A 12,552-nucleotide genomic window follows, 5' to 3' on the forward strand; every position below is an offset into this window, starting at 1 on the left:
AAAAAAATCTCAATTCTCAAAGCACCAATAACTTGGATTTTGGGGGTGCTGAAACACAACACATACAATTTACAAAGTGGAAAATATAAAATAATAGCATTGTACATGCATGTCATATATCACAACTATTTCACAAAAGCAAAACATACTAGCAAGAGAGGAGAGACAAACAATATTGAAAATAGGAAAGCACTACAGATTCTGAAACTCAAATGGTGGTGTGTAAGTACAAATCTATGCTGGTTTTGAGTTGTTGTGCTGAAACAAATGGTTTTCCAAAGGAATTAAACCAGCTTGCACCATCACTTGTGAGTTTCAGAAAGCTCACTTAATTGTTTTGGGAATTGAAACCATTCATTTATTTCAGCAGATCAGAACAAGTGAAAAGCAGCATACATTTGTAGTGCTGTTCTTCAAGCAGTGCTGATGGGAGAAGCAGAAACACTGGTGTCCCTTAAACACTGGATTTTGAATGGTGAGTTGAGAGCTAAGTTGTGGAAATCTCACCATGTGGTTGAGGATCTGAATGCTGCTTTAAACTTTCCTTTAGATCCTTCAATGGAAGCTGCTCCTTTAAAACCTTCACAACTTGAGACATGGTTGGTCTTTGATCTGGGTACTGGTCCAAGCACATCAATGCTAGTTCTAACATTGTCTCTGCTTGATCCCAATCCACTGTGTTAGATATGCTTTTGTCAACTAGATTCATAAAATGCCCTTCTCTCTGCTTTTCACGTGCCGCCTGCAATCATACACATGTACAATGATATGATAACAACGTAATGACTAACCAACTGATGATAGATATAATTAATTAAGTTTGACTCCGGCCTTACGAGATCTGGAAGGTACTCGGTGTCAGCCCCGCTGCTAGACATTGAAAACTTTTCTTTCTTTCCGCTAACAACTATAAGTACAACAACTCCAAAGCTATACACATCTGCCTTTGTTGTTAAGAGGTCATATTTTGCGTATTCAGGTGCCATGTATACCCTGCACATCAGAATAATGCTTTCAAGTGAGAACCTATTAATTGGCTATTTGATTGTTTACAATTCTGGGAAATATTGGTTGTCCAGAAAAATATGATCGAGGGAGCAATTACACTGTTCCTTCCTCCCGTAACTTTCCCTGGTCATGGAGCCTGGAAAATCTGAAGTCAGATATCTTAGCATTGTCTTGTTTGTCGAGAAAAATGGTGGTTGGTTTGATATTTCCATGAACATTTTTCTGCTTGCCCTCATGTAGAAAAGCTAGACCTTCTGCTATGCCAAGGCAAATATTGTGCCTTTTTGGCCAATTTAATCTCGACCTGTCTGAACCTGTGAGGAAACTACTGTTAGTTGTTTACTGCTGCTAGACAATAGACATGCTAAAGTGATCCAAGATCGTATGAAGCTAAATGGATAGAGACACTGTAGTACATACCAAAAAGTGCATTTTGAAGGGAATTATGGCCTATATCCTCATAAACAAGCAACAATTGGTTCTTCTCTGCAATGCATCCCATCAGCTTTACAAAGTTGGGATGTTCCTTGAGAGAAATTGTAGAATCATTTTCTCGAAATGCACGTATTATATCTTTTGTGGCTGAAGCCTTTTCAACTGCAACCACCATTCCATTACCGAGTGTAGCCTGATTGAATTGAATATAATTCAAGTTAAGTAGCTAACATTACAATGACAAAAAGCGATCATATAGAGGAGCTACATCTCTATTATATTATATTGTAGAAACTCTATTATTTCAAGAGAATTTCATTTTACTTGAAGCAAAACTAACCTCATAGAAAGTTCCAAAGGCACCATTACCAAGCTCGTGCTTGAAATTTTTGGCAGCAGCTTTTACTTTTTGGAAGTTGTAAAGTCCTCCAGGATACAACTCAACCATTCCTACACCAAAAATCAATGGCGCGCGGCTAGAGATCAGTGCCCTCCCCACAACAACAATAACAGGCAAGCCAATTGTTTAAGAAGCTAAGTTACCTTCATGTGAATTGTCTTCAATCTTCCAGAAATAAACTATCAACACTATCAAAAGAATTAAGACAGATAATGAGATTGCAGCCATCATTGGAGGAGCCATCATTGGAGGAGACGGATCGCTCTTTGTCTCTTTAGCTTTATCTGGAAGGATTGGCATCACGAAATATCAAATTGATAAGAAAAGTAGGATACAATCGAAATGGTGCACTATGTAAGGACAAAATAAACAAGTATGACTTACAAGGATATACAGAAATTGCAGATATAAGTGGACCTGTGTACATTGAACCCTTCCCTAACCAATATAAGTGAATCTCCAGTCGACTATTATTCTTAACTGTAACATTTTCTGTTTTGTTTATGTAAGCCTTACCTACACCCCTTGCTTCCTTTTCTATGTTGAAATCATTAAGTACATTTATTCCCTGCAATCATAATCAGCTTTCAATAATAATCAAATGAGACCACCTCTTCCCATGAGTTTTGTGAGATCCTTCATAAATGCATACAAGCTACAACACGAATGCACTACACACAAATTAGATTGTGTACAATTCACCCAACATGAATGCACATAATCTACCCTGTGTGCATTCATATAGTAGCTTGTGTGCATTTTCGAAAGGGCTCATGGGACTCACGGAAATATGCATGTGAATGCACTTCAACATTAGCCTATATATATAGTGCAATATATGCTTGTATTGGTAGTTGTACCATATATATATACCTGGATATCCACATTAAAAACTCGACCTGATTTGTTGAGATATGGGGTTTTATAGTTGCCGTTGCTAACTAACTCAGCAAAGTGAAGTTCCACAGTATATTCACCATCCTTTAAACAAAATCCATAATACTTCAAGGAGATTGGGGATACACGTGCTGTACTGTAAAGAGCTTCATCACCAACACCAACAATGCATGTATTGTTCATTATGTATTCGCCATTTGAGTAGGTTCCCATACTACTATAACCCCATCTTAAACTGCTACTCAGAAAGAAAGTTGAACTTCCATTTGAGTTCAGATCGCCTTCATAATTATTTCCATTTATTTGCATTGATTCACCACCACAATTTATAAATAGACTGTCATTTACTGCAATGGAAAAAATGTTTCTGTTAGGCAGGAGGACCAGTATCCCGTGTCCACAAGAAGCCCACCACATTGGGTGTGACTGTGACTGTCAGTGCTCTCATGTGTCCTTGTTCACAATTTACCACCCAAGAATCAACTGAGTTGCCCAGCTGAGCCTTTTATCATTAATATACTCACATTGGTCTTTCAGTTTGCTGCTGCAGCTATAGCCAACATGTTCCCAATCTGTACCCCTAAAATATCAAAATAAACACAAAAACAAGATCATTCACTTCAAACCAACTAGATAGCCCATTTACATTTTTGTGTTTTTTGAGGGGAGGAATGAGTGTCCACTGTCCACCAAATGAAGAGGAAGCTAGCTAGTGCTTACCCGTCATCACTGGAATTAAGGGATGAGAAAAAGTTCCTGCAATAGAAATTAAAGATCCAAAGTATGAAAAATCAAAACATCTAGGGAAAAGGCATAATAAAGAAAAGCATAGTCGATTAGAAATCCTCACAGCGTAGATGAGTTTGAATGCAATTTTTGAATTTGTGCGACATTATTTGTGAAAAGATTTTCAGACACATCACTGCATTAAATGAAAAGTAAACAATAAGTTAAGAATAAATCGCCAGACATTTGAGAAAATGGTAATGGCAATTCCTTTCTACACATGCATTCTTGTCCAATCCTCTAAACATGCATAAAATTGTCCATTACATGCTAAAGTTACGTTTTGCATGTTTTGGGTTATGTCTCGATGGAATGGAATGAGATGAGAACAAGAATAAGTGATGACTGGGCCTAACACTTTCAGTTCAAATCCAGCCTACATGATCGAGATCAAATATTGTGGCCAAAATCATTAGACATCAGCTTCAATTCTTTATTAATGTTAGCCAGAAAGTGGATAGATTTCAATATAATGCATCAAAACTTTTACACAATCCTTACTCTAGAGCGTACAACATACTGTTCACTTACATATTCATAGTCGAATTGATCATCCATGTTGGAATTGTCCCATTGAGCTTATTTCCTCGGAGAAATCTGAAAAAACAACTCAAATTAAGATTCTAACAAATCTAACTTGCTTTGATGCCTAATGTATAGCAGACTCAACAATAAGAAATACAGTATATATATAATGTTTTTGTGAAAGCAATGGATATGATATGTTTATGTAAACTTGCTTACATGTACATTGGTGAGATGAGAGTGGAATGATTTGGAATTTGACCAAACAAACTATTGAAACTCAAGTCCCTGAAGGAAAATATATATAATGAAAATAATCAAAATTAAACATGCCAAATTGTTCATAAGTGGATTCAATTCAGACAGCTGAGAGTTGAGATCGTTTTTTTTTTTTTTTTTTTTTTTTTTTTTTTTTTTTGCAATGATATGATATGATGTCCGAAGAATAATTTAATTTGCAAATAACTCACAGTAAATACAGTCCCCTTAGATTCCAGATGATGTCAGGAATAGGGCCAGCAAGTGAACAGTTCCTCAATGTCCTGATCCAAATTAAAACAGGTAGATGAGCATTATATATATAATAATATATTAGGACTATAGTAGTAGCTTCAATTCAAAGCAAAGGGAGCAGATTAAAGTATCTGAGAAATGAAAGCTCACAGATATTTCAAGGAATCCATATTTGTAAAATTAGTAAACTGCGACTCTCCTCCTCCAACTAAGTCGCTTACCATCCTGCAATATATATACAAGATGAAAATTAAGACGTGTTCAATAAATTTATTACATTAATCAATCTCTCTCGCTTGCTCGCTCCATCTTACAATGCCACAAGATTTGTCAAGCTTGAAAATGTAGCAGTAGTGAGAGGACCTTCGAAATTATTTCCCATTAGAATCCTACTCAATCCATCAACAAATGAGGATCCATCCATCATATCATAATATATATAAAACCACAATTAAGTTTCATCATATCAATTGCATGCGTTTGGTGCTAGCTAGGTATGTGTGTGTGTATATAAACTATATATATATATATATATATATATATATATATATCTTACAATTGTGTGAGGTTTTGTAGTTGTCCAGTGAAATCTGGGATTCGCCCACTCAAGTTGGTCCCTTGAATAATGCTGAAGAAATAATTAATTAGCAGATCAGAGCAGATGACTGATTAGGTTGAAATTAAGGCAAGCAAACATTGTTATTAATTACATACATACTTACAGATATTTAAGAAGAACTAGATTTTCAAGCTTATCGGGCAGAGGACCGGAGAAGTCATTGTTACTAATGTCGCTGAAGAATTAATATAAACAAGATATCGTATTGAAAATGTACACAAAATTTTTAAAAGAAATTAAATAATAAACCAGAAAGAATGAACAAGTTCTTGCCCATTAATTAATCATATCGAATGAGTTAATGAATTAATTAATCACGGAGTATATAGTTACAGCGATGTTAGATTTACGAGGGAACCAAATTGAGTTTGAATTGAACCGCTAAATAAATTAGCGGATAGATTCCTGCAATCAAACTCGTACATGCATCATTTCATTATTTCATATATAGCTCCATTTATTAATTCAATTAGGGATTGTTTGATATAGTTTGGGTTAATCTTGCTGGTAAAAGGCGAAATTCCTTATCCTCTCACACCTCAACTTATTAGGAGGAAGGACTAGTGTCTGTTAGCCACAAAGAGCTCATCAAATTGGATGAAACTCCTACATTGTGGCTACTAGGCTCAACTGTGTTCTTTCCCACAATCTTATCACCCATGAACCAACTGATGTTAATCTTGTAAGATGGACCGTGCTGTAGTATATAACAATTTGGTGTACTCCGAAATAGTTATTGACCCAAAAATAGGGTATCCAATTGAAAATGTGAACAATTTTTTTTAAAAAATAAATTAAATACTCTATCTATCTCATTTTATGTATTTGATTTGGTTATTAAGACTTGAGGTTATTTATTACAAATAATTTTTTCATAATATTAAGTTTAGTATTAACATATCATATAAAATTTATATATTTAGAAATTACATTAAAAGTACTATTAAATACCAAAAAAAAATTATAAGAAGAGACTACAGAAAATAAGCAAAGAAAAAAAAGAGTTTGTTTGACTAATAAATTACGAACATGACAAGTAAAATGTCATAGAAAAAAGTACCCCTCTGTCTAATTTTATATGTCTTACTTACTATTCATTGGTTAAATAAACTTTTTCTTCTTTGTTTATTTTCTTTAGTAGTTTTTACTTATTTTTAAATTTAAATTTTTTGTGTGTTTAATAGTACTTTTAATGTAGTTTCTAAATATATAAATTTTGTATATTAATACTAAACTTAATATTATGAAAAATTGAATTAAAAATAACTTCAGTCAAATATCGTTAACTGAACCAGACACATAAAATGGGACGGAGGGAATAATAAATTAAACAAGATAGAATGATTCTAGCCTATTAAATAGATTACACATATACTTACAGATACACTAAATTTACAAAGGAGTTTAGTTGAGGTGGAATTGGACCATCAAATAAATTCCCAGATAGATCCCTGTAGTGAAAACCACAAGTACATTTTAGACATAGTTCAATTTATTTATTCAATTAGCTAACAAATAACTCAAAAACTTATATAAAACCATCTTTCGTTAAAAAAAATCAAATATGTAAACAAAAATTAAATATTTTTCTATAAGTCAAAAAGTATTATATTTTCAAGTTTGCTAAAAATTATTGTGTTTCCTTGACAAGTATCGGTAAAATGTAATACATACATTTTCATAAAAATGTAATAGTTGTTGATCCAAAAATATGACATCAAATTACAATTGAATATACTTTTTTCAAAACAAAATAAATAATAAACAAGAAATAATGATTCTTGCTTGTTAAATATATTAATAGGATTAGTAAATAAATTACTCACATACTTACATATGCTTTAGATTTAGAAACGAGCCGAGCTGGATTATAATTGAATCACTAAATAAATTATCAAATAGATCCCAATAGTGAAAAAAGCACAAAAGAATTTCAAATGGAGTTTCATTTATATATTCAATAGTTAACAGAAAAAAAAAAAACTTAATGTAATCATTTCACATGCTGAGTCTGAAATATGTAATACTTATTGTTATAAAGTATTTTTAAAGTTAATGCCTTTCAATAAGCTAACAAGCTAGTATGGAGTATTACATTTTATAGTGCACTAAAAATATCACTTGTTTTTTGAAAAGTACTGATGAAAAATGTTATACTTATTTTATGAAAATGTAATAGTTGTTGACCTATAAAGAGTATTAATAAATTGTTCATATAATTACAAATACATTAAATATACAATTAAGATAACTCAACCGAGTTGGAATTAAACTACTAAATAAATTATCAAATAGATCCTTGTAGTGAAAACCACAAGTGCATTTCAGATAGAGTTCAATTTATATATTCAATCATGTAGTATATATATATATATATATATATATATATAAACTATGCAATATTATATGAAGAATGTCAAATATATAATTTCTTTTAAGAAAAGTATAATACTAGCTAATAAGTATTATATTTTCTAACTCAATGGGGTAGCTCAAGTGGCACGGGTGGACCAGGACCATTAAACGAACGAAGAAAGATCCGGTGGATTTACCAAAAAGGTATTATATTTTCTAATTTAAGTATTAATGAAATGTAGTAATCATTCTTAACCTATCAAGAGGATATCAGATGGAAAATGTGCACAATTTTTAAAAAGAAATTAAACACTAAAAAAGTATTATATTTTCTAATTTACTGAAAACATATTACTTTTCTTTGAAAAGTATTAATGAAATGTAGTAATCATTGTTAACCTATCAAGAGGATATCAGATTGAAAATGTGCACAATTTTAATTTTAAAAAGAAATTAAACACTAAACAAGATCCATAAATTATTACATGCTAATTAACGGAGAAGTAATTCTTGCCTGTTAATTAATAAAATGAGTAAATAAATTACACATATACTTACAAATACTGTAGATTTACAAGGGAACTCAAGTGAGTAGGAAATGAACCATTGAATAAATTTTCAAATAGATACCTGTAGTAGAAATCACAAGTATATTTTAGACTGAGTTTCATTTATTTATTCAATTAGCTAGTAAATAACATAAAAATCTATGAGAAACCTTCTCACGTGAGACACATCTCAAATATTTAACTTTTAACAAACAAAAATGAAATACTTTTATGTGAGCTAACAAGCTTGACATTTTCTAGCTTACTAAAAATTATTAGTTTTTCTATAAACGTATTGGTAAAATGTACTACTCTCACTATCCCATTTTATCTATCTTACTTACTATTCATTGGTCAAACTAACTCTTTCTTCTTTGGTTATTTTCATTATTATGTTTTACTTATTTTTAAATTTGATTTTTTTTTGTGTTTAATAGTACTTTTAGTGTAGTTTCTAAATATATAAATATTATGAAAAATTGAATTAAAAATAACTTCAATCAAGCCTCGTTAACCAAACCAAACACATAAAATAGAATGGATGGAGTACTTTTTTACCGAAGATGTAACCGTTGTTGACTTAAAAATAGGATATCAAATTGAAAATGTGCACACTTTAAAAAAAGATATTAAAAATAAACAAATTAATAGAATATGTATATAAATTACTCATATACTTACAGATCTGTTAGATTTTTTAGGGAAGCCAACTGAGTTGGAATTGGACCGCCAAATGAGTTATTAGATAGATCCCTATAATGGAACCACAAGTGCATTTCAAACAGAGTTCCATTTATTTATTCAATTAACTAAGTTAAAAGATATGGAGTACTTAATATAATATGTAAATAAATTACTCATATACTTACAGATATGTTAGACTTTTTAGGGAAGCCAACTGAGTTGGAATTGGATCGCCAAATGAGTTACTAGATAGATCCCTATAATGGAACCACAAGTGCATTTCAATCAGCGTTCCATTTATTTATTCAATTAACTAAGTTAAAAGATATGGAGTACTTAATACAATATGTAAATAAATTACTCATATACTTACAGATATGTTAGATTTTTTAGGGAAGCCAACTGAGTTGGAATTGGACCACCAAATGAGTTACTAGATAGATCCCTATAATGGAACCACACAAGTGCATTTCAAACAGAGTTCCATTCATTTATTCAATTAACTAAGATAAAAGATATGGAGTACTTAATAGAATATGTACATAAATTACTCATATACTTATAGAGATGTTAGATTTTTTAGGGAAGCCAATTGAGTTGGAATTGGACCGCCAAATGAGTTACTAGATAGATCCCTATAATGGAACCACAAGTGCATTTCAAAACGGAGTTTCATTTATTTATTCAATTAACTAAGCTAAAAGATACTTAATAGAATACGTAAATAAATTAATCATACTTACAGAGATATTAGATTTTTTAGGGAAGCCACTTGAGGTGGAATTGGACCGCCAAATGAATTATCAGATAGAGTCCTATAATGAAAATCACAAGTTCATTTCCAATAGAGTTACATTTATTTATCAATTAACTAAGTTCACAAGTTCATTTCCAATAGAATTACATTTATTTATCATTTAACAAAGCTAACAGATAAATGTGATATTATTTCAAAAGTTTTGAAAGTAGAAAAATGATGCACAATACTCCAACTTAGAGTAATATATAAAATGTCACTACAAGAAAAATGCTCATAGACAACGGTTAAATGTCTATGAGGTAAAATTTCTATTGTTAAAGCCGGTGTTGTTGCAAGTCCCGCGCAAAGACAATGGTTAAAAACCATTCTCTATTGAGTGTTGTTGAAGCTGGTGTTGTTAAAAGTCACGCACATATAGACAACGGTTTTTAACCGTTGTCTTTTCTAGAAAAGATAACAATTTTTTTAACCGTTGTCTATTGAGTGTTGTTGAAGTCGGTGTTGTTGAAAGTCACGCACATAGACAACAGTTTTTAACCGTTGTATTTTCTAGAAAAGACAACAATTTTTTAACCGTTGTCTATTGAGTGTTGTTGAAACCGGTGTTGTTAAAAGTCACGCACATAGACAACGGTTTTTAACTGTTGTCTTTTCTAGAAAAGACAACAATTTTTTAATCGTTGTCTATTGAATGTTGTTGAAACCAGTGTTGTTAAAAGTCATGCACATAGACAACGATTTGTTGTCTTTTCTATAAAAGACAACGGTTTTTTAACCGTTGACTATTGAGTGTTGTTGAAACCGGTGTTGTTGAAAGTCACAGGCATAGACAACGGTTTTTACCCGTTGTCTATTGTGTGTTGTTAAAACAAGTGTTGTTGAAAGTCACGCCGATAGACAACGGTTTTAAACCGTTGTCTTTGATGTATAACGGTATAAGACAATGGTTAAAACTCATTATTCTCACATTCATAGACAACGGTTTTAAACCGTTGTTTTTAACCTGTTTTGATTTTAAGCATAATATAATAAAAACAATTTATCTAAACACCATAAATACTAAAGCATCAATTCATTATTATGATCATCTTTAAAGTATTTCAAAATACACAAGAATTCATCATCTACTTCACAATACAATGAACAATTCCAATCACTAAGTCTAAATATTCACTAAGTTCTAATCAAATGCATACCTACTTGAAGTAGTTGATACTCATAAGTTTTGAGATGACTAGTACTGGAAGTCATGTGTTTAAATAAAATCGTTGTCTTTTAAAAAAAATGCACAAAGACAACGGTTTTAAAAAATCATTGTCTTTGTAGTGTTGTGTATTCAAGTGCACTTAAATACAACACACCAACAACAACGGTTACATAAAACTATTGTCTTTTATTTAAAAAAAAATGCACATACACAACGGTTTTATTGTAGTGTTATGTATTCAAAAGTGCACTTAAATACAACGCACCAATGACAACGGTTACATAAAACCGTTGTCTTTTATTTTTAAAAAATGAACATAGACAACGATTTTTAAAAACCGTTGTCTTTGCGGTGTTGTTTTTTGACAAAATGCACTAAGACAACACACTAAAGACAACGGTTTTTTAAAACCGTTGTCTTTGATAAAAGTGTTGCGTCAAAGACAACGGTTTTGTCCAAAATTGTTGTTTGTTACACAAAAGACAACACTTTTGTCAAAAACTGTTGTTTTTTTAGTGTTGTCTATGTGCATTTTTATTGTAGTGTGTTATTTTCTGCCTATCAAAGGGAGAGCTGTGTTGGCTTACAAGAAATTCAACTTCATATCACCAAGAAATGGGGTATTGATCCTTCCAATTTGTTGTCTTCAAGATTCTTATCAATTACAGGAGGATACAATAACTTTTTAAACAATGTTTATATTCATTATTCTTATTTCATTAAGTCAAGCATGAAAAAAAAAAAAAAAACCACTTCAGAAAATGCTTGAGATTTTTTAAATTTGCATATGATGTTGGAATCTCACCAAAAATATTGTTCGAATACAATTTTCTATAACAAATACAACAGAGACAACTCAACATATGCATATCTTAACTACTTTGTATTAATTATTATGAATCAAACGTAATAACAATATATATTATTTCATGCAGGATACTTACAACGATGTTAAATGTGTAAGGTTTCCCATTATTTCTGATAATTGACCATGCAAATTCCGACCTGCAAAATCGCTACAACAGATTTGTAGGAAAATCAATAGTAATCAAAGATTTACACAATTAGCTAATAATTGGATTAAATAGCTAATTGTATCATTAGTTCATAGTTCAATACAAAGTTAGGAAAAACAGTACAAACAAATTGAATATTATGAAAAGAAAAAAGAGTTCTTTTTTTTCAAAGAAAATATTAACGCGAGATACAAATAGTAACAATCCCTAACTAAATATTCCCCATGTTAAAAAATAGTAATAATCCCTCACAACTATATATTTTTCAGCATCATTTTATTTGTTTGGTTCAGTTCACAAGATTTAACTATTTAACTGAAGTTATCCACAAATTAATTTTTTTTTATAATTTCTAATCTAGTGTTACTACATACAAAACTGTTAAGGAAAATAACCAAAGATAAGAAAACGTGCAATAACTAATGAATAGTAAATACGATATGTATATATATATGTGTGTGCGCGCGCGCGCGTGTGTGGGTACGTACGTACATATAGTAAATACGATATGTATATATATATGTGTGTGTTTGTGTGTATATATATGTGTGTGTGTGCGCGCGCGCGCGCGTGTGTACGTACATACATACATGCATGCATGCAATCCATGCATACATGCGTGTGTACGTACATACATACATGCATGCATGCAATCCATGCATACATACATACATACATACATACATACATACATACATACATATATACATATATATATATATATATATATATATATATATATATATATATATATATATATATATATATATATATATATATATATATATATATATATATA

General features: G+C 31.1%; 2 protein-coding genes across 5 annotated transcripts in view; both read right to left on the reverse strand.

Annotated features, from left to right (window-relative positions):
- Positions 1–13: 13 nt before the first annotated feature.
- Positions 14–12,552, reverse strand: part of LOC116032126 (probable LRR receptor-like serine/threonine-protein kinase At1g53430) — a 44,188-nt gene continuing 31,649 nt past the window's right edge. The window contains exons 17-29 of one of the 3 annotated variants that reach the window (XM_031274543.1): positions 4,271–4,339; positions 4,058–4,123; positions 3,591–3,662; positions 3,461–3,496; positions 3,265–3,320; positions 2,717–3,087; positions 2,360–2,411; positions 1,987–2,136; positions 1,784–1,893; positions 1,429–1,636; positions 1,106–1,322; positions 837–993; positions 14–742 (exon numbers count right to left, since the gene is read on the reverse strand). In XM_031274543.1, coding sequence (XP_031130403.1) covers positions 488–742; positions 837–993; positions 1,106–1,322; positions 1,429–1,636; positions 1,784–1,893; positions 1,987–2,136; positions 2,360–2,411; positions 2,717–3,087; positions 3,265–3,320; positions 3,461–3,496; positions 3,591–3,662; positions 4,058–4,123; positions 4,271–4,339 — 1,819 coding nt within the window. In that variant the 3' untranslated portion in view covers positions 14–487. Of the gene's footprint in view, positions 743–836; positions 994–1,105; positions 1,323–1,428; positions 1,637–1,783; positions 1,894–1,986; positions 2,137–2,227; positions 2,412–2,716; positions 3,088–3,264; positions 3,321–3,460; positions 3,497–3,590; positions 3,663–4,057; positions 4,124–4,270; positions 4,340–12,552 lie in introns of all 3 variants that reach the window. The other 2 variants (XM_031274538.1, XM_031274537.1) reach the window with 2 other exon arrangements.
- LOC116032127 (piriformospora indica-insensitive protein 2-like) overlaps positions 8,571–12,552 on the reverse strand; it is a 7,658-nt gene continuing 3,676 nt past the window's right edge. Inside the window, exons 2-6 of one of the 2 annotated variants that reach the window (XM_031274544.1) lie at positions 11,682–11,742; positions 9,514–9,585; positions 9,144–9,215; positions 8,956–9,027; positions 8,571–8,839 (exon numbers count right to left, since the gene is read on the reverse strand). In XM_031274544.1, coding sequence (XP_031130404.1) covers positions 8,764–8,839; positions 8,956–9,027; positions 9,144–9,215; positions 9,514–9,585; positions 11,682–11,742 — 353 coding nt within the window. In that variant the 3' untranslated portion in view covers positions 8,571–8,763. Of the gene's footprint in view, positions 8,840–8,955; positions 9,028–9,143; positions 9,216–9,513; positions 9,586–11,681; positions 11,754–12,552 lie in introns of both variants that reach the window. The other variant, XM_031274545.1, reaches the window with a different exon arrangement.

This window comes from Ipomoea triloba, chromosome 10, assembly GCF_003576645.1.
Source record: "Ipomoea triloba cultivar NCNSP0323 chromosome 10, ASM357664v1".
NCBI lineage: Eukaryota > Viridiplantae > Streptophyta > Magnoliopsida > Solanales > Convolvulaceae > Ipomoea > Ipomoea triloba.